The 22151-nt window shown below is 37.1% G+C and overlaps 1 protein-coding gene across 2 annotated transcripts; it reads left to right on the top strand.

Annotated features, from left to right (window-relative positions):
• Positions 1-767: 767 nt before the first annotated feature.
• LOC6032813 (alpha-tubulin N-acetyltransferase) lies at positions 768-21605 on the top strand. Of its 2 annotated transcripts, none has more exons than XM_038262502.1 (8): positions 768-1004; positions 10868-11280; positions 15742-15891; positions 16097-16341; positions 16637-16748; positions 16989-17145; positions 19485-19528; positions 20116-21605. In XM_038262502.1, exons 2-8 carry the CDS (start codon positions 11174-11176, stop codon positions 20840-20842), a joined length of 1542 nt encoding a protein of 513 aa, XP_038118430.1. In that variant the 5' UTR covers positions 768-1004; positions 10868-11173; the 3' UTR covers positions 20843-21605. The 2 variants fall into 2 exon arrangements, with proteins under 2 accessions (XP_038118430.1, XP_038118431.1); XM_038262503.1 differs by lacking the exon at positions 768-1004 and adding an exon at positions 3450-3555.
• The last annotated feature ends 546 nt before the right edge of the window (positions 21606-22151 follow it).

The raw sequence follows: 22151 nt of genomic DNA, 5'->3' as shown, positions 1-22151 counted from the left end.
GAATGTATATTTTAGGTGCCCGAACAACTTTTTCGCCCGACTCTTGGAAAACTTTGAAGAAATTTGGAAAAACTCAACTTTTTACTCAAAGTCCCATAACTGTCGCTAGACCCAATCAATCAAGCTGGAAATTCAGGAAAGAATAGTTCAAAGTGTGCCAAAGCTGCTGGCAAAATTTGGCGAATGTATATTTTAGGTGCAGGAACAATCTTTTCACCAAGCTTTTCACCCTACTTTTGTAAAACTTTGCTGAACGATAGAAAAACTCATTTTTTACTCGGAGTGGAATTTTTCGTCATTTTCGTACGATGCGAATTGTCTTGTTTGGATCGGTCACGAGAGAAGACAACATGCTGATTATTATCACGCCAGACCAACACTTTTCTTTTCAATCGAGGACTTAACATTTAAATAGTTTTTTTTAAGTATTCATATTCATAAATAACTATTCACCATAATGGTGACAAAAGACCACATTTTAGTTAAATTCGCTTTATTTCGATAAAAAACCAACATAATCTTTTACAAGATCTTATAAATTCGAAGAATTTTAAATTACTTTTCATAAAATGAACCACCCTAAAATTTCCGTAGTTCCTGAAAATTCCGCTAGGGGCGCTTCATGCAGCATTTCGGTGCTGTCAGAATTTTGGTGCTTAATTCACGCAGGTATAAAGCTTCCATGATGCCATGCGTGTGTCACGCCGCCGTGAGAAAACGTGAGAGGGAGCCAGAGCGACTCGCCTACTATCACACCATCACGATGCCGTGCTCAGTCTTGTGAGTGGTTGCGAACGGTGCAGATCTTCGCGGAAGGTGCTTTTTTCGCCATCCCGGGTTTGATTGTATGTGCAACACTAAATAGTGTAAAATACTGCTGCCACAGCGACAAACATCTGATCAAATCAAGCTGTCTGTCTCGTATCTATAGCAACTAGTTCACTTTATTTCCCATTTCAACGCTAATTGAGTCATAGCCGGCAGAAAAGAGGAAAAATCCGCATGTAAGTAGTACATAGACAGCGTGGAGTTGAAATCCGAAACACAATTGCCTTATTTTTAGAAAGCATTTGGAGGAGAGATGATGCAGTTTTAAGCGTTGCATGTATACAGATTTGATAGTTTCGAAGAGGCTTTTGATTAGATTTCGACAACATGTCTGCCAATCGAATGGATGCTGTTAGCTCTGTGAAGAAAATATCTTCAAACTCGCTTCTAGCCCTACCTTATTGAACACTAAGCTGGTGACAACACGCGATGGATTATCGATTTTTCCAGCGCCCAGCCTATAAACACACATACACCTTTAGCCGGCACAGACGATGCCACCCCACGGGTTTGCTCCACCACCTCCGCAGTGAAGAGAGCTCAAGGGTCAAAACTGTGTATTTCTATACTTAGCCATCGCATCAGCAATCCCGAATTTGGGAATTTGTTCTAGCTGCGTGAGCGGCATTTTTCCCAGTTTGGAATTTTCCTTTTAACGCTCCAGAACGAGATAAACGTGTTCACTTATATATGGTGATGTTTTTGTTTCGTGATTTTAAAGAATGGTCGTTCATCGGATTTCTAGAGTAGGTTGTTAACAGTTCAGGTTGAATATTTGTATAATATGCATAGTGAATTTATTAATTTTAACAAGCACACAAGTTTTTCCACTATTCGAAAAATTTCGCAAATTTAACCAGAGTAATTTATCAAGGTGTCATGTTGAGTCATTGGTTGAGCAAACATAAGTATGGCTTTCTCAAACAGTTTCGTGCACATTTGTAAGACCACGGTTGTTGAACTCAAACTACACTGACAAAGTGCACGATTTTTGTATACTCACCTGTTTCTATGATGAGTACACTGATCTTGATCACTTTGATTGCTTGCCAAATTTGTAGCCCCAACGGGGTCAAAAAAGTTGGAAATGCATTTTCACTGGCTCATACAACCCTTGGCAAAAAAGTTGGAAATGCCTTTTTTATTATAACTTAAGGTAGACGCATTTGTTTTGGATCTACCTTGTTGGAGGTGATTCTTGACATTCTTCCGGATCGAATGCAACAAGAATAATCCAAATCGGTTGAGTTTTCGCCGAGATACAGCAGGTTGATGTTGCATTTCCAACTTTGTTTACCCCCTTGGTGTTTCGCGTAAGTTTTGACCCCGTTGGTGCTACAAGTGTTAACTGAGTTTCACAGATCATCCTTATAGATCTCTTGTAACTTTGCTAAATTTTAAGTTTTGGTAAATAATCTCCAGAAATCTGGTCAACTATATAACAAATGACATAAAATTTAAACTTAATTAACTTAAAAAGTTAATCAATTTTAAAATAACTAAGAATCATCAAACATTCTTCACATTAGCTGGAAAATTCCAGAGCACAAATTTGCACCAACACGACTTCCTTCCAAATAAGGAACTGACCGTCCTTTATAAATGATTCATATTGACTCAGCATCGCAACCTCTTCCGTTTTCTTTTCACGGAACTCAAAACCGGGCATATCCACTTAAAGGGTGCAACGCGTTTCGCGACTTGGTGCGATCATCTACCTTATTTTTTCGCTCTTTCAACCATTCGAATCAAGTTGAAATGCAAGTGATACTGACCACGAAAGCAACACACACACATTCTTGAAACTGACGTAATCACGGCCCGATGGCAGCAGCATGTTGACCTTGCTTAGTGATGCGCGCGAAGTCATGACTTTGGATCGTGATTTTATGATTCTTTGCGTATTATTTAGACGACAATAACGTTTTTTAATCTTTTTTTTAATAAAAGGCAGATTTTCTCGATTATCAATTTGATTTTTAAAATTCTCAGTGACAATGACCAAAGACTGACGCTTGCAAACATCCGTCCAAACGCCCACAGTAGGGACCATGAATTAGAGCCTACGTAAAGTTGATTTCTCGCACCGGCTGCGGTTACGATGTACTCCGCTCAAGTATTATGGCAAACAAAATAAGCTTAATTTACTTAGGATCAGTTTTTTAACCTACTTTGAATATTTGTATTTTTTAATATTTAAATAATTAAAATTAAATTGATTTTTTTTAACATTTTGCCTCTATTGCATAACTCAAAAATTCATGCACCTCCCCAGTAATGATAAAGTTCTCGCTGTGTTGTTTAAATGTAATTTACTTAAAAAAATGCATCTAAAAGTTATCGATAATATTTTAGTATCATGCATTATAAATCTTACAAACCAAAATCACAAATCACGCTATCTTCTCAATCTCAGCAAAGATACTTAGAGAGAGAGGAGAGTAAGCTCTTTATACTATGCAGTAGGCAATACTATAGATTGGCACTGTTAAAAATTCGTTGGAAATTGTAGGAACAATTTTAAACAGATGTAATAGTTCTTTTCATTTTTTTTTTATTCTTTTACAGTCATATTTTTTTTAAACACCGAATTTTTACTGCATGTGCTTCGATTCAACTCTCAGAGAGCGGAGGCGCCACTAGAGAGAAATAAAAGTATCCCCTCTAGCTCACAATCAAAGTCGAAACTCTGCCGCAGAGTAAATCCAGTCGCCGAACGAAAAGGAGGTGGGTCCCGCACTAAGCTCCCCCGGAGTGTGTTGAATCATTTGTGGCTTTGTTTTGTTGTGGTGATTTACTTTCCTCGGGTTTATACTAGAGCGGTTGTTTTCCAGTGGAAAATCGGAAAAAGAAAATTGAAAACCTAAATCAAGTGCACTACCACAACCAGCCCCAATCGTAGCGCTATAACCTATTGTGGAGGAGTTGCCATAGAGCTGAACCAGTTGGAGTTGGAAGCCTCAGCGAAGTGCCTTTACCCTGCAAAACATAAAAACAGTAAAGTTGAATATATCAGAGCGCGCGCGTGTTTGATGGCGAAGGTTGGCGCTTTCCAGTTCTCTGCTTTTTGCCCATAGTTTTGGTCGCGATGGTATACTTATTTTGAGGTTTTACCCCGCCAAGCAATAAGGCTCTGCTGGAGTTGTGTGTGGTATTTCGCGCGCCAAGGCATTTGCTGATGGGTGACTCATTCTTGCTACTTGGCAGTAAGTTGTCGTTGAAGTCATCAGTGCCAGGCCAGGCGTTCCAGGGAGTTTGTGTTTGAAGTTTGGTAGTTGCCAATTGAGCGCGCACTTTCCAACATCATCAACAAGAGTCGGTGAGCTTTGAGGGCGAATCGTCGTAAATGTGTACATCAGCTTGTGGCAGTACTAGAGCGTTGGATTTGGTACGGAATGTAGGAAAATAGGTCAGGTCAAAAGCAAAATGATTGTGCTTTTCGATTTTTTGGGAAATTGTATCAAGTGATTTGCAGTAGAATAGGTGCTAAAATTGGCTCTAACACAACAATTGCAAAAAAAAGAAAAATGAAAACAGGTGCATACCTTGGCAATGGCCAAACAGCCGCATTTATCATTTCTTATCAGTTGGTGTGAAATGAACCGTATTGTTGGTTGATACAAGATTGATGGTATGTTTTTTCAATAACGTGAAACGTTTAAAATTTGCACGTTCTACTCAAAATTGACCCACAATCTCAGTTCTGTATTCAGAAATTATTATCAAATTTTTCACGAAAGAAAGTTTATCAAATGACTAATGATGATAAATTTAAATAGAGTTATCTTGTTAGTTATCCAAGGCATCATGATAAATAATTACATATTCGAGAAAAAAAAGCGAAGGATGGTCCTGCTAAGTGAAACAAGATAAATATTTAAAATATTTTCGAATATCAAAAAAGTTTTATAAAGCCCACAAAAAATCCAAATAACGTTTTTAATATTTTAAATTAAGCTTAATTTCACGAAAAATTGAGAAATGAACCTTTTTTTACTAGAACAAGGTAGAGTAGTTTTCTCCGTTCTCGCAAATCGACCTTTCTTTGTGTTATTGATCTGGATGAAACTTCGTCCATACATTTCCTATGCCAAAAGTGGTTTTTTGCACAATTATTTTTTTCACGCCAGCCTCCATCCAATTCTGGAGACAAAATAGGTGTGTAAATGTATGACAATCTGTACATTAAGGAAGAATTTTCTGTTCGATTTGCTTTCTTCGACAAAATTGCTGGTTATATTTAGGACTATTTGACGTTGGTTATATTTAGGACATTGTCGTTTTTTCAAATTTAAAAATACTTCTTGAAAGGAAAACATCTTCGAAATAGTAGTTTATGCAACAAGTTGCAAAAAGAGGATTTTTTCAGCACGAGTCGTACATTTATCCAACGAGGTTCACCGAGTTGGATAAATACGAAGAGTGCTGAAAAAATCATGTTTTGCAACGAGTTCCAGACAATATTTTTTGCAATTTCAAAAAACATTCATTGAGTGAAATTTTAAGTCGAATTTTCATGTATTTTGTCAATAAATCGTTTAAATCATTAAAATGTTGAAAAGTGTTACTTTTCGAAACAAGTGCTGAAAAGTTCAACTTTTCAGCACCCATTTGAGTGCTGAAAAGTAGAACTTTTCAGCATTTATTTTGAAAAGTGTTGCTATTCGATTCTGTTATTTTTGGTACAGAAAAGTAGGCTATTTCGTCGTTAAAGAATGACAGAAAAAGTAAGTAGTTTCTCGACGGAATTGCAAAAAAAAATATTTTTAAGAGGCCAACAATTTTCTCTCTGAGACTTTGAAATTGAATAGTTAGCCTTGCAAAGAATTCGAATCGATGAAAATGATTTTGTGTCATCTTATTAGCCTGTAATTATCAACTATCGATATCTCGGAAACTATTGCAATTCGATTTTCAATGTTGAAAAATGATCAAAAAAATTTTTATCAATTCTTAAACTAATTGAGAACTAGGAAACGGAAACGGATTTTCAGAATCTCCGAGTGAAAATTGAAGGAAGTTTTCTTAGCTCATAAGTGATTTTTTTTATGGAATAGAGTGTAAAAGTTGTTAAATTTAGGAAACAATATAATTTTTATGGACCAAGGTAATTAATTCGAAATTTAATCAATATATTTATCTATTCAATTCTATTTCTTTGTGAAGAATCACAATCCAACTGAAACAAAAATAGTTTTTTTATATTAAGCAAGCATTTTGTTCAAATATTTTTTCACAATTTCAAAAGAGCAGCATCGAATAACTGTCTTGGTTATCCATACAGCCTTCGAAAAATCGTTCGCAATCGAAAATGGGTAACTCAATACAATTTAAATTTAAATTTAAATATCATTTCATACTCATTCATTCATGTATTTTTAGTTTTCTTTTTTATATATTCTCTCATAATTTTCTGTTTCGTGTAATGCGGTGTAATAGCCTTACATTAACCCTCTGAAGCTAAACCTTATTTCTAGACGGGCTTCAAAAATGAATTTATTTTTTTAGTCATTGGAAAGCATTTGAAAATAGATCTTACCTTTTGTAGATAATTTATAAATTTAACTTGTTTCACAATTTGAAATGTTTTTTCTGCGGTCAACCTAAAAAGTATTTTTTACAATTCCGTCGTGAAACTACTTACTTTTCCTGTCATTCTTGAACGACGAAATAGCTTACTTTTCTGTACCAAAAATAACAGAATCGAATAGCAACACTTTTCAAAATAAAGGCTGAAAAGTTCTACTTTTCAGCACTCAAATGGTTGCTGAAAAGTTGAACTTTTCAGCACTTGTTTCGAAAAGTAACACTTTTCCACATTTTTTTTTTTTTGATTTAAATGAATTATTGACAAAATACACGAAAATTTGACATAAAATTTCACTCAGTGTGTGTTTTTTGGAATTGCAAAAAATGTTGTATGGAACTCGTTGCAAAACTTGATATTTTCAGCACTCTTCGCATTTATCAAACTCGGTGAACCTCGTTGGATAAATGTACGACTCGTGCTGACAAAACCCTCTTTTGCAACTTGTTGCATAAACTACTATTTTTGCCTTTGTATATATCTCATACTTTTAATGACAAATAAATATAAAGTATGTTTTTGGTTTGTTACACATTATGTTTCAACACATTTTTTGCGTCCTAAACGCTTGTGATTTAAGATTGGTTCAAAAAATGAAGTGTCGAAAAAGTGACTGTAAAACCATGAAAAACAAAAAAAAAATTAAGTTTAGTAAGAAACAAAAACTGTACAAAATAAATGCATTTAAATATAGGTACTGAAGATATATGAGCAAAACCATAAAAAAGAAGTATTTTTTTCGAAATCAAAAGTTACTCTAATTTGCCCTACTAAACAAGAAAAAAAACAAAGTTTGGGCAGTACAGGGTTAAACGTCTGAATGTTTTCTACAGCTACCGCATAACAAAATTCTTCTCTCAATGAAACAAAAAGTGCGAAACTTTTCACATCTATGTGATGCATTCCCTAGTTAGGCCTTAGTTTGCTTCATTTCGCGATTCCACTCACGCTTTTAAGCAGGAACATACATAAAAATTAGGCCATCATTATGTACCACTACAATCAGACATGCATCGGCACTATGAGCTCTTTTTAACGGCACTCAGCTTGTTATAGATGGCATTTTCGTATAAAGCAATGTTATGCTTGTTGCTAGGTGAAAATCTCTTGATTTTGGCTTGAATAATGTGTAGAAAACATTGGTTCATTGGAAAACCCGATTTTAGCTATATGTTCATGTAAATGTTCTCTTAAGCTCTCAAGAAGAACTTCTTAAAAGCTCTTTGAGTGCAATTAAGAGTTCTTAACCTATATCTCGGTTGGGTTTCAAAATAATCTCTCAGGGTCTTCGGGAGCCTAAAAGACAAGTGTAATTAGCGTATTCTAATCACTGGCACAACATGCTGGGTATCTTCTACGTGAAATGCCAAACAAGTTCTTCTAAAAGAGGAGTTAGAGCGGATGCATGTCTGACTACAATACCACAGCCTGCAGCGCAAAGCTGACTGTATCTTCTTCTGTTAGTAACCATCTTGCTGATCTCATCAAAGATGGTTGTGATTGTCTCCACTTCCGTGTTTTCTTTCAATTACGAAGCTAAGTAAAAAGGGATTTTTCAAATAACTTCCCAAACGTGAACAGCAACTCGATTCGCTCTAGTTTGCCAATAATGGTGGGTGTTGAGGTTGAAACTGTGTGGGATTTATTTACGGTTTTCAGCGGCAAACAATTGACAAAACCGCTTATATGGAGGGGGTCCGGCGGCTCTTCCATGGAATCATTGCCACGCGTTGACCTTGTGCGCAGCGGCGGCGCTCGGTTCGCCCCGATACACTCCATCTACGGCCATCGCCGACCAGATCGAGTTACACGTTGACTTCCGATACGCGTTTTATACAGGGGTGGAAATTTCTAGACACTGGATCATACGGGTGAATTGAGATGAATTGATATGTGCTTAAATGTCACGCAATTATAATAATTCGTGGAGAGTAGAATTCGAAAATGCAGTTTTTATCAAATTGAAAATTTGTTGAACCGTTGTTTGCGTTGTCGGAACCAGGAAATAAAGACCATTAAAAATCTGCAAACATCTGCACAACTGCCAATTAATTACTGCACCACACACTCCAAACTCCAACTCCAAATCAAACAGCTACAGAGAAAACAGCTTGAAAAAAAACACGTGCAAACCGGGGAAAAAGTTTAATCGCCATCTCTTCAAATAACTCACCACACCCTGGCGGTCAAAATTTGGGTCATCGAACCGTGATGCGTCGCGGCACGTCATTCCGATTCACAAAGATTCGCGCATAAATTGACACGGCAGCGCCGGAGAAGACGCTTTGGAAAGTATGCTGGTTAAAAAGCATCGAATCGCAATAAAGTGCTCAACTTGATGTCATCCGAGTCATGGGAAGCTTTCGCCGCCGCACTTTCAATAGAAAGAGCCTCCCAGTTTACACATTTGCCACCACGCGGAAGTACTTAATAGTTGGAAAGAAAAGCTTTTCATTATATCGGTCCGTTTACCACCAGCAAATCGGGGTGCTACTGTGGCGCTAAGCCTTTCTTTTGAACTGCACGACGCTGGTTAAGTCACACCCCAAAAGGTGGAATATATTTAGCCGTAAAAAAACAAGCTTATCATTATTCTAATGTGTCAGCGTCTCCGATGCCGGTGGCTAGCCACTGGCCCACTTGAGCCCAAAGAGGGAAAAAACAACATCATATTAACGATTGCTTCTCTGTCGATGGCCCAAAGGGCTCCCAAAAGTGTATTAGCATATTAAATAAAAACGAGACCGCTTTTCACGGTGGAAAAGTTCGACGCACCAAAAACAGTCCTTCTTTTGGGGCCACTTTTAGCACCCACCGGCGGTTGATTAGTTCTAAGACGGACCTAGATTTTTTACGAGCCACGCAAGATATATTGGTCACTTGGCGGGGATTAATTGTGTTTGGCCGTCGGTCAGGCAACCGCTAAATTTGGGGTTTCCTTCAACTTGACTCTAAGGAAACTTCTGGGTTAGAGAAGGTGGCCGTCTATCGATTAGAATAATTAGTACGAATCCGGGCTAGGGAAATTCGTTAACCCCCCTCACTAGTTTACGACAAGTAGAATTTTGGTTGTTCCAGCAGTAGAGCAGTTGTGGCCAAAGTCGTCGGTACAACCGCAGCCCAGTGTTGATCCTAAGTAGATCCTAAGAAAACCGTTTTGAATGCCAATATTAAAAAAAAAAAAACAAAAATTTCATCAATCATGGAAATTTAAGCAATTTTTAGACCGAATTTCAATGTAAAAAATAATCTTTTTGATAAAAATGTAGAAGCGAGCCTTACTTTTCAAACGTTTTTTTCTTAAATTATTTTTAATTAGGTTCTTTTCAGTACTGGGAACCTTATTAAGATGGTTGGTTTGTGTAATGGCTAAAAGTAATATTTTTTTTCAGAGGATAGTAAAGCACCTTAGGGAGCGTTCTTTTATTACGTAACGAGAAAAATCGGACTTTTAGACCCCCTCCCCCCCCCCCCTCGTAACAAAATTTCCATACAAATTTTAAAAATTTTGTATGGAGCGTAACACGGCCTCCGATCCCCCTCCCCCTACTGCGTTACGTAATAAAAGAACGCTCCCAATTATGTGGAACATTGTAAAAATTATGTTTATTTTCATGACCCTCCAACAAATTTTAAACAGCACTCAGAGCTATGTAGGAAGTAAATTTCACCTTCATGCCTAACTAAATTTCACCACCTGATTTCAGTAGCAACGTACAGTACAAAACGGTTCCGTTTTTCCTGCTGCTGCTACTCTCGCGCTCGTTGCCCACCAAACCGCCTTTATAATAAGTCATTTTAATCTAGCATGATGGAAATCGACAAACCAAAAGCCAAAGATGGAGCCACCGACAGCAAAGCAAAGAGAGGAGGAAAAGGCAAGAGCCACCTGGTGTGCCTGGCCACACTACAACCGCCCAGTTGGCCGGTAGTGGTCGCAATTACATAAGGATGATGGAGGGCTTGGCGCGCAGCAGATTAGTAGAGCGAAACCGCTACTAACCACCCATGCGGTCAGCCCAATTGGGAGGAAAGCTTCTTTTGGGGGGAAATGCCCCGAGGCAAATTTAATTAGAAATATCACTTCGTTTAAGAGAGAAAAATAGCTTGATTCGACTTATTTATTTTTAACAAAGATTGAAAAAGAATTCGTCGAAAGTTTAAAAACATCATTCCTTCTGCAATTAAACCCCAGCGAAAAAAAAACGAACAACTAGGTCAACGATCCCCATAAAAAGTAATCACAACCTGTATTGGATTAACACTATCGAACCACGAGGACAGCTGGCCCCACATAGTTTGGTAGTGCAACGGAAAAAATAGTCACATACAAACAAAAACCACCATCGATTGGGAAATTTGTGCCACATTTATACGTTTTAAGCTACTCCCACAGACTAAATCATAATTCTAACGATTTTCCTCCCCTCTTTTCACCTTTCACCGTTTCAGAATTTGAGAGATCCCTCTTTTTGGATTCGTGTTATTTACTTCATCGAAGCAACCATTAGCATTAAATCTAAGCAAACCACGTGCAGCAGTGCAGGATAACTTTTCAGTGAACAAACAAATGTGTTACCTTTAGGGCAAGACAAACATCAAACAAAAAATAAACTCAGTGCAATAATTTCAAACTTCCAGTGACTTAGCCTAAAAACAAACAAAAATCCCGAGATCAATTCTCAAAGTGTGTGCAAATTTTGGTTTAGAACCTAAGGAATAACTCGCTACTGCCGAGCGATACCTCAGCCCAGGGAGATGGAGTTTCGGTTTAACTGTCATCCGCTGTTCCGGCAGCGTATCGTGCGAATCAACAACTCACTACTGCCGACCGGATTCACCGCGCCATGCAGACGGACAGCACTGTAAGTTGTATTGATCTTTAGAATTAGAAAAAAGAATTGGCCTTTTCGGAAACACTTAAAAAAATATTTGGAACTCGTTGAATTTTGAATTTTATTTGCCGAGCGTTTGGTTGTGGGATTTAGGCATTTTCTGATAGCAGAACCCAGATCGCTAGTTTCACAATTCGTATCGAGTCAAATGGTGTCATTTCTCGAAAACGGCAGATAAACTATCACAAGAAGATGTAAAATTACGCTTTACACTTGAAAAGTTGATCTCTCATTTTACAAATTATTTTGCAGATGAACAGAGAGTTAAACTATTTGTTAAATCCATTTTAGTGCTGAAAAGTTCAACAGGAGTTTGACACTTATCTTGACGGGAAACAAACATTTTCTGAAATAATTAAATTCAAAGGTGTTTTCCCGTATTGCCAAACATGTTGTAAACTGTACACTGCCGTTCTACGCATAATTGTCCCATGTCAGTTTTGGACGATTTTGACTTAATGACATTTTTGAGTTTAGTTTGATGTGTACTTTAAGAAAAACACATAAAATCTGGTACTTTGTTCGCAAACTCATTAAAAACAACACCAAGTCTGTTTGTCCCATCGTTAAAGTTCTACGCATAATTGTCCCACCAAGTATTTTCTTACACGGAATCATAAGTTTTACTAAGCATTATATCTTGTTTACCTGATGTATAGCATGAGAATCACAAATAAGGATGATAAACTGCTAAATGGGGTGATTAGGGACACATAGGGCGAATAGGAAACCACGGGACAATTATGCGTAGAAACACAGAAATCGGTTGAAAAATTTCAATCGCGTTTTTCTCAGTTGCACTTTTTCGAACATGGGACAATTATGCGTAGAACGGCAGACAGTTATCCCAAATTTGGTGGTAACTTGTCAATAGGATGCAAAATCCACATTTTCTTTCACTCCTAACAAAAGTAGTTCTTTTTCAAAATACTGCATTTCAATATATTCATCAAGAGCAGCAAAACACTGTCCTTCAATTACCTGTTTCATGTGATGGGATGTACCTCATAACTTAACATATAATTTATGAAAGCGTAACAGAGCTTGAGTTTCATTGTTTCTCATTGCTAGCAGACAATATCTTGTTTAAAAAAAATGCAACCCTGAAGAGAATCAAAGTTTGTTTATATCCGTAAGAAATAAGTGTTACCAATTTGTAGATTTCAGAGTTTTAATGTTTTTCTTCAGAAACTGGAAATACAACCTAACTATTAGCAGTCGGTCGATACATCATTAATTCAACCATAAGAAAAGCTTCCAAATGAAGGTGAAAGCAAGTTATTATTTTCAATTACCAATTTTCTCTGAGTTATTGAACATTTGCTGTATTCAACTCGCTGCAAAACTAGATTTTTTCAGCACTCGTAGTATTCATCCAACTCAGTAAACCTTGTTGATAAATGTACGCCTCGTCCGGAAAAATAACTCATATCGCAACAACAACAACTCGATGCACGTGTGGTCGAGATCAAGGCAATGTCCACACGGAGAGACCGGCCGGGGCAAATCTTAGAAAATCTTGGTTAATTTTACTAAAAGTATGGGTTAATTTTTTACACAGCTTTTTTTCAACAATCGATTGTTGATTTTGTTAACCCGAAATTGCTGACCACCAGTAACTAAAATTAACTAAAAAAATAGTTGGAATTGCCATTTTTGTTGGTTAAATGGACGAAACAAATTTCTAGCAGTCGACTGCTAGAATAAGTTTTTCAGAAAATTAACTAAAAATTTCTTGTTTTCAGCTGAAATATTTTGGAATATTCTGTTAAAAACTGGCTGGAACATATTTTTCAACTATTTTTCAACAATTTTTTTTCGTTGTAGATATCAACCGAAATATTTTTGCATGCAACAAATTATTAGTGGTTTATAACAAAACATTTCTTAATTAGACATAATTTATGTAAGTGTTGATATATATTTTTTTAATTATCTAACTATATAGGGTGGGCCGAATTTCTAGCTATATTTTTACTAATGTCTTACTTGAATACAAAAAAATACTCATACACGTAGTCAATAATTAGCTGTTGTTAGCAATATGTTTATTGAATTTGCAGTAAATTTTGTAATAATGCTGAGTGTTTTTATTTTGGCATTTATTCTGCCTAAAAATTTAACGTTTTGTACTAATTTGTTTTTTTTTTTTTGCATTAAGTTAACAACTTTACTGTTAAAAAGCATCAAAACAAAACATATTTTAACTGTTGTTATTAAACATGTAAAGTTTGACTAATGTTTTAAACAATAACGTTGTATTAATCTAAAAAAATAATAAAAAAAGCATATTACAAATTTCTCGTGAATTCCTTAAAAAAAGAAACCGAGCAAAATTTTCACCAAGTTTTATGCTTATATTTTTATTATGTTGTGTAAAATTAAGTGTTGTATTCACTTACCATCACTGTGAAATCATCCGATAAGTCATTATCATCTACAACGGTCTCAGGTTTAGTTATTTTTCTTGTGGTGGAACATAATTTTCACCAAAGCGAACCTTTTGCTGCAAATAGACATGTGAAAATTATTAGTAATTTAATACAAAATTCTTAATTTCGGCTATAAACTGAAAAAGGAACGTAAATAAATGTAATTATAATGAGGAAAGAAGAAATATCAATAATGCTACTTACCAAGCTTGCATTAATTTAACAATTACTTTTGGCAACACACTTTCACAACATTTTATTCAATTTATTCAACGTACTCCGATTCCTGAAAAAAATATTATGAGTTTAACTTACCAGTTTATTGAGCAGTCGTATTGCAACAAAACTTTCAAGATAATGCTTATCTGTTTTATATATTTTTATTTTTCGTTATTTAACTTTATCTCTATTTTATGTTGTCATGTGTACGCATTTCTATGTATTATATAATTGATGATTCTGAAAAAAAGAATGGTTCAGTAAGATTTTATCCGTCGTATTCACGAAGATTTTTAATGATTCAGTTTTCTAATAAGAATCACATAAGATAAATTATTGTGCAAAAATAAACCCATACTTACTTGGATTAACCAAAATTTTGTTAAATTTGCCCGGGCTGCTCTGTCCGTTAAGAGTTGGCCCGCATCTCCCTTCTACTGCTCTCTCTTTCCATCAAACATTCTTATAACGTGTTCAACTCACTCGCATTAGAGGTCCTCATGGCGAAGGTCGTCCTCTTGCTCTTCATAGTTTATCACCTGCAAAGAAATCATCAACAAACCTACTCACCAGTTCTACCTCCCCAGTTGCTACACTTTGGTTTGCCACTTCAACATTATCCAAATAGTGTAATTTTCACCTTTCACATCCTCTCACTTCATAATTAACAACACAAACTCAACAAAACGACCGCTCTCGTTCGAATCCTGTCTCAAATGACAGACGTAAACAAACCCAAGTTCGTCTTTTAAATATTTAACTAATTGTTAATTATATTCAACCAACAATTTTTTTGATTTTCCTGAGACCAAAGCTAACAGTCGAGCACGTTCATTCGAGTTCTGGAAATCTGTTAGCTTTTTGCCTTTAGCATTTTCAACAAACAGGTTATTAAATTAATACTGAATTTTGGTTAATTCAACTGAAAATTGGCAGTGACAAGTACGTTTTTGTTAAAATTTACGAAAGTAAAATCAACAATTTTAATTGTTAAAATTTCTGGGCACAGTCTATCCGTGCAATTAGGTTGGATATTAGCTGATTGGTTTATGGCTTCGGCAGCCAAAACTATGAACTATTTCAGGATAATACATGATTTAAATGATGCATTGGAATATCGTCTACCACCGGGAGTAAAAAAATAGTGTGAATACAAAGAGACGAGTTGTTTCGAACATGTTTTTTTTTTTGTGTTTTCACCAAACAGAACACTTCTAGGCTTTTCACAAATTTAACATTTTGGAACCAAATATAGACGCAACACTTAAAGAAAAACTATATTTCGTATTTATCCAACTCGGTGAACCTCGTTGGATAAATGTACGACTCGTGCTGAAAAAATCCTCTTTTTGCAATTTGTTGCAAAAACTACTATTTCGGCCTTGACCAGAGCCGAGGGAAGAAAACATTTAATATAATATTTATAATATAATAATATTTATACAATTCCGTATAGCACTTGTATTGCGTTTTCCTCAAAATCGAAACACAGGAGCAAGTATGACCGTTTGGGAATTAAACAAAATTTGAATTGTTTAAATGTCTTGTCAGGCTTCTTCAAATGGCATCCCCCTCTCCAATTATGGAAACGATTTGTCCGAATTCAGACCACTTAGTTGTGTAATTTTATAGTTCAAAATTAGATGCCCATTAAAAAGGACAGATCCAAGATTTATTACCAACCCTAAATCGGTTCCCACGCGTCGTAAAACAGTACAATGACTCGTGGGTGATTCTGCTTAAAAGCACTTGCTAATGTTTGACTGTTCTTTTCTTACAGCGACGCCACCGCGCAGATCTCGGAGATCATCAATTTTATTGGACAACTGTCGGCACAGGCCCAGGGATTGTCGAATCCGGTGACCACCTCACAAAAGCTGCGCAACTCCGATCACCACATTTACCTGATGTTTGAACCAAATGAAAAGCAGTAAGTGGGCCACGTATGGAAATTTACAAAAAAATATTAAATTTTATTTCAGTCGTTACCGGCGACGGGAACGGGGACTCTAATTTTCTATTGCGTGCCTCGGCGTCATTTCACTTTCACATGCAACTTAAGAATTTCTAAGAAGGCAGATCCTAATCCTTTGACTTTTCTTCTTTTTTTGCCGCAATCCGTCCTCGTTTTGCAGTGGGCTGGTGGTCGGAATATTAAAAGTTGGCCACAAATCGCTGTACGTGTTCGACCAGAACGGCGAGACGGTGAATGTGACAGCGCCGTGCGTTTTGGACTTTTACGTGCACGAGTCCCGGCAGCGTGGCGGTCTGGGCCGCGAGCTGTTTGAGCACATGCTGAACGAGGAAAAGATTCAGCCCCAATCGTTGGCCATTGATCGTCCGTCGGAAAAGTTGCTCGGTTTCCTGCAGAAGCACTATGGTAAGTCCGCTTGCACAAAAGTCACAATCGGAAAACATCTTGTTGGGTGTTTGCTCATTGGCCGGAAAAGTCTCATTAGTGGCAACGGCATCAGGAGGTGCAATTTTCCTGCCCATCTGTAAAACACACCTATATGGTACACCGATGTAGATAATGCTCACGGAACAGTTGGCAAACAGAGAACAGCACGCGATCCGCGCAGAATGTAATTTATTATCCGGCACTCATTGCACGGATCCTGTACGTTGTATACGCTATAGTCTTACCAATCCCTTCGTTTGGCTTCTTTTCGCAGGACTCTACAACAAGATACCGCAAATGAACAACTTTGTCGTGTACGAGGGTTTCTTCTCGAGCAAGCAAAACGGCTCGGACATTGACGGTCGTCGCATGCACATAACCGCTAGGTAAGTCTTCTCAGTTTTGACCATAATTTCCGCTAAAGTTGAAAATCACGCTGAAATTAACACTCACCTACGATTTGTCTATAGTTTTGGACAAGTAGCACCGGGTAGCTAATTTGTGAAGGGGCGTTTTGTTCACCTTTGGGCGATAAAGGCATTAACATCCAAGAACTATTAATTTGTAACTAATTCATCATACTGTTCGCTTCTTCTTTAACTACTCTCAACAACAAATAAAAATAGTCCTAACACGAACCTCTTCGGACCCACGTTCACCACCGTCGAGGACCGCCGAAGATCCAACTCACAGACGCGACAGCCTGCCGTTTCCCCACCGCTCGTTCAGCAACCTCCGGTAGGTCGCTATGCGGCGAAACGGCCTTCTTGCAGTATGGCACAGGTGAGAATTTTGTGGTATTAACAAACGATAACCCCATGCGCCTCCATAAATCCAAAAATAAAAACATTCTCCAATTATCTCACAACTATTAAAAATAATTATCCTTCGGTGGAATGTTGCTGCCTCGCGAACGACCTTTCGTCCACCACCCGGGGAATGCCGTTTGCAGGTGCTAACTTTGGAACCACTAAAACAATTTCCACACCCAGCACGGATCCTTCCGGCCGACCACCAACCGGGGATCGTCCTGCTGCGGCATTCCAGTATTTTTTAAAACAGCTAAAAAGCTTAAATTAACCTTGAACGGATATGATAACGGGCAACACTATTAACATGCAAGTCTGACGCTTGGTCGATGTTTTTGTTCTTTTTATGCTTGTTCATAATACCACGCGATGAAAATCCGCCTAATATTAGGAAAAAGACAATGACGGAGCAGCTTTTTAAACTTGCCGGAAATGAGAAAACTTTACAAATTTTGCAAAACTAGCACACTTGAAACAATAGTTAAATTTAAGAAAATTAAAATCACGTGACTTTTGAATCAAAATACCCTGTAAACTATGTCACTTTTGCCGCATTCAATATATTCCCAACGACTCGCCATTTACCTATTCCGCCATGCCGGGTAATCCACGTGGACCACACTGGCAGAAAATAGATTGCATGACGTCGTGTTATATTTCGCCGCAAGGTCCTCGGGCAAAACAAGGCACATACAACTTTTACGTTGGCCAGCCAGCCGCGCGGGTTGTTCCAGTTTCAAAGTTTAAAATTTACACCGAAGGTCACCGTCCACCGCCGGCCAGCCACAGCCACAAAAGAATGACCATTGATTTTCCATTTGGACTGCTTGATTTGGTGGGAGCGCCAGGTGACGAGCCCGGCAAATAATTTCCTGTAACGACGAGAAAATGAATGCCTTTCAGTCGGTTATTAGCACCGCCAACACGTCACGTTCAAGAAGCTTGCAATATTCACTCTCTGTCTCTCGGTTCGTGACACGAAAGCTCACTTTCATTGCACCCAGTAAGCATTTCATAAAAAAAGACTATTGCTCCATTTTAACTTTGATTGCACTTCACTCAGAACGGTGACGATGATTACCCCATAATGTGCATTACTTCAGTTCAGACACGTGATATACGTGAGAAAAAAATGCTGTCGTGTGTAATACTTAAACTAGGAAACAATTCTGATAGTTTCCATTTAGTTTAATTTGTTTCCTGATTAATTGAGCAATAGAGCGATTTGTTCAAATAAAAAAAAAAAACCTGATAGAAATTACCAATATACAACAAAATCTTTGTCATTTTAGAGATTTTTGTATTCAAACCGTCAATCTGCCAACAAAATAGTAATATTTTGAAAACTAGACACAAAATTGCAAAAATACATAAACATTTTGGAAAAAAATATTTTGCAAATATTTTTTTTTAATTTAGTTAGATTCGTCAATTTTATCAATTTTGTCACTTGATATTTCAGTCATATTAGTTATTTTGATAATTTTGATCGTTTTGATCATTTTGGTTATTGATATGGGCCATTTTGGTTATTCTGGCCGAAATGAACCAATTGGCATAAACGATCAAAATGACTAACTTGATCAACATTATCAAAACGAAAGAAATTACCAAAGTGACCGAGACGACCGAAATGACCAAAATTACTAAACTAACCAAAACAACCAAATGACCAAAACGGCCAAAATGACAAAAACAATTCAAATGACTAAAATGACCAAAATGACCAAAATGGCCAAAATAAACAATACGACCAAAATTACCAAGGTAGTTATGGTTATTTTGGTCATTTTGATCGTATTTGTGATTTTGGTCATAATGGCCGTTTTTGTCATTTTGGTCGTTTTGATCATTTTGGTTGTTGTGGTCATTTTGGTTATTTTGGTCATTTTAATCGTTTTTGTCATTTTGATCGTGTTGGCCATTTTGGTTATTTTGGTATTTTGGACATTTTGGTTATTTGGGTTTTGTTATTGTTTTGCTCGTTTTGGTCATTATGGTCGTTTCGTAATTTTTGTTATTTTGGTCGTTTTGATCATTTTTTAATTTGGCCGTTTTGGCCGCTTATTTGATGCATGTACTTTTGTGCTCTTTTACCAGCTGCATGCAACTGAAAAATGACAAACAAATATATCTCTAATTTGACGGCAATGAACTGCCCATGTTCACATAAATGAAATAAAACACGAGTAAAAAGCTAGGTTTTTTTTAAACGCAACAGTGATGTAAATGCATATGGGACATTCATGCGAACAGGGGCAGTGAAAGTTTTGCTAAAAATAGATCAGTAAAATTTCTTCACTCTTCTTTCAGATAATTCACAACAGCCCAAATGCGGTATCCACGGAGCCTAACAGGTAAACACAATTTCAGAATATTTGTGCTTTTTTAATGATTAATGTGTTCTTGTGCGTTTTGCTTCTAAATATTGTTTCGCTTTTCGAATTTGTTCATTTTCATTTATTGTTGTTATGTTTTAATTTCAGACATTTGATATAGATCACACCAACAAAAGCAACACTCCGGCCAATTAGCAATATGCAACTCAACGGATAGCTATTTATGTTTTAGTTAAGTTACTTTGCCTAAATTATTGTGATTTTTTTGGTTGCAACTCTCATAATTTTCACGAACCTTGAAGTATTTTCTTTATTTAAAAAATGATTCTGTTTTCAAGAGTCCTTACGAATTTTTGTGCAATGATAAAAATCTACGAGCCTCGAATACTGCAATATTACCATTCACCATCAGCTTGCCTGTTAATATTTATGAGTTGTGCTTAATAAAAATCACCTTTTTACAATTGTTGAAAGAAACAATCTTTTATTTGTTACATCAAACGTCCACATTTGTTTTAATTAAAACTTTCATTTAAAAAATCATAGCAATGTAGTGTGTTAAAGTTGGGTTTGAAGGCAAAACGGTTTGAACTTTGTGTTTGCAGCACTTCTTCTTCCACTAACAACCATCATGCGCCTCCATCAGCATCCACAAACAATAACGAATACGAAAACAATCACGCGACTTCTCATGACCTCGAAGAGCCAGCAGCCCCGCAGGAAGAATCGCCCCAGGACAATGAAGACGTTCCTGAAGAGGTCCTATCGGCAAATCTTCAAAATTTGAACATGGCGGACGCATCCGACTACGTCGACTATCACCACCATCATCAGCTTCAGCACGCAAAATCTGGTCACGAGGTCACATTTGCCGACGATTACGGAGAGATACCAGAACCAACGGCCGATCCCGATCCGTACACTTTCCACCCGCATCATCTCGAGTTACAGAACCAGCAGGAGCAGCAGAAACAGATGATGATTAACCGTGAAAATTCTGCTTCTCCCCAATCGATCAGCCAGCAGCACACGCCGGAACATCCGGGCCCGCGAAAGCCGATCCGGTACACCAAACAGCATACCGGACTCAAGAACATGTCCTCGGGAGTGGGCGCGGCTGTCACTCCTTCGGCCAAGATGGAATTCGACCAGGAAGAGAACGAAGGCTTCGGCTCAGTCAAAATCAACAGACCAATTGGCAAATCCAACACGCGAAACAGCCTCCACTCTGGCGATGACAACGAGTCGGTTCACTCGAAGGGATCCGACAGTAGCCATATGACCGAACATGGCCATTTTGATCTCAAATTTTATCACAATAAGCTCTGGTAGATGCCCGAAGCAAAACATTCCATCCGTTGCATCTCATTGTACAACACGACAATGCTCGTCGTCTCCCGTTAGAACGTAAGATTTAACATCATCACTGTAACAAGATAAATTTTGTAGTCAAAAGAAAAGAACTAAAGTTTACCCTCCCTTAAAATACCCAACCCAGCAGTGCGATCCACGCTGAGTACCTCCCATTTCAATGGGAAACGGGAATGAAGGAGCTGCATGTCCAAATCACAAAATAAAACTAAAAATAACAAATTCCATTCAAAAACTAATTTAGTAGATGTCGCGCTTGTTGTGGTAGAACTCCTTTTCATTTCATCTCTAGAGAGCAAACTGTAATCGTTGTTGAGCTGAGCCAAACATTAGCGTTGCGCAAAGCTTTGGTACTATTGTTTTAGCTAAGTCACGATTGAGTAAGTTTCCGTTTGAGCACTTTTGTTGAGTTTAAAGCTGTGTGCATTATGTTGTTCAAACATATTGGAAAACTCAAAAACATAACATGATGGTATGTGTTTCTTGCAGAAATATTCAGGAAGATTATTTGAAAGATTACATTATCGAGTGATGGCATCGTGGGAGCTGCTAATTCGATAAGATCCATACAAACGATAGCATTCCGCCAAGACTTGATACATTAAAAAACGCCAGCTACATTGAAATATTTCATGTTTAAACGTTAAAAATAACACAATATCTATAACATTGAGCTCCAATATAGATGATGACCTAAATTAATAAAGCTATGCAAAACGAACAACTTTTTTCTCTTATATTTTTCGTCTACAGGGACGAGTCGGGACTACAATCAAACCACTAACCAATAAGGTTAAACCAATGACCAATAAGCTTAAACAGCTGTCTTATTGTCCCAATTCGCTCTGCCTAGACATTACAACAAATCCGAAATCCATCATTTTGATTTCAATACATTTTTTTTAATTTCTGGGGAATACAATATTTACAGTGTAATAGAGAGTGGTGGATTCTTTTCTAATCAAGTTCATTTTTGTCAATTAGGTCACTTTTGTCATTTTTGTCATTTGGTCCTTTCGGCCATTTAGATCATTTTGGTAATTTTGTTCATTATGGTCATTTTATTAATTTTTGTCATTTGGTCATTTTTGTCATATTGATCAAATGACTATAATGACCAAAATAACCGAAATGATCAAAATGACCAACATGACCAAAGGGTCATGATGACCAAAATGACCGAAAGGACCAACATGACCAAATGAAAAAAAATACTCAAATGACCAAAATGACAAATATGACAAAAATGACCAAAATAACCGAAATGATC

The sequence above is a fragment of the Culex quinquefasciatus genome, chromosome 3 (assembly GCF_015732765.1).
Source record: "Culex quinquefasciatus strain JHB chromosome 3, VPISU_Cqui_1.0_pri_paternal, whole genome shotgun sequence".
Lineage (NCBI taxonomy): Eukaryota > Metazoa > Arthropoda > Insecta > Diptera > Culicidae > Culex > Culex quinquefasciatus.
Note: the sequence above shows the minus strand (reverse complement) of the source record. Positions and strands in the feature narration are given on the sequence as shown.

Excerpts from the sequence above, each read along its gene's own strand:
- LOC6032813 (XM_038262502.1), top strand. The coding sequence starts at position 11,174 with ATGGAGTTTCGGTTTAACTGTCATCCGCTGTTCCGGCAGCGTATCGTG. Across the intron at positions 16,749-16,988 it reads CGCATGCACATAACCGCTAG|TCCTAACACGAACCTCTTCG; the intron begins GTAAGTCTTCTC and ends AAATAAAAATAG. Across the intron at positions 19,529-20,115 it reads GTATCCACGGAGCCTAACAG|CACTTCTTCTTCCACTAACA; the intron begins GTAAACACAATT and ends TTGTGTTTGCAG.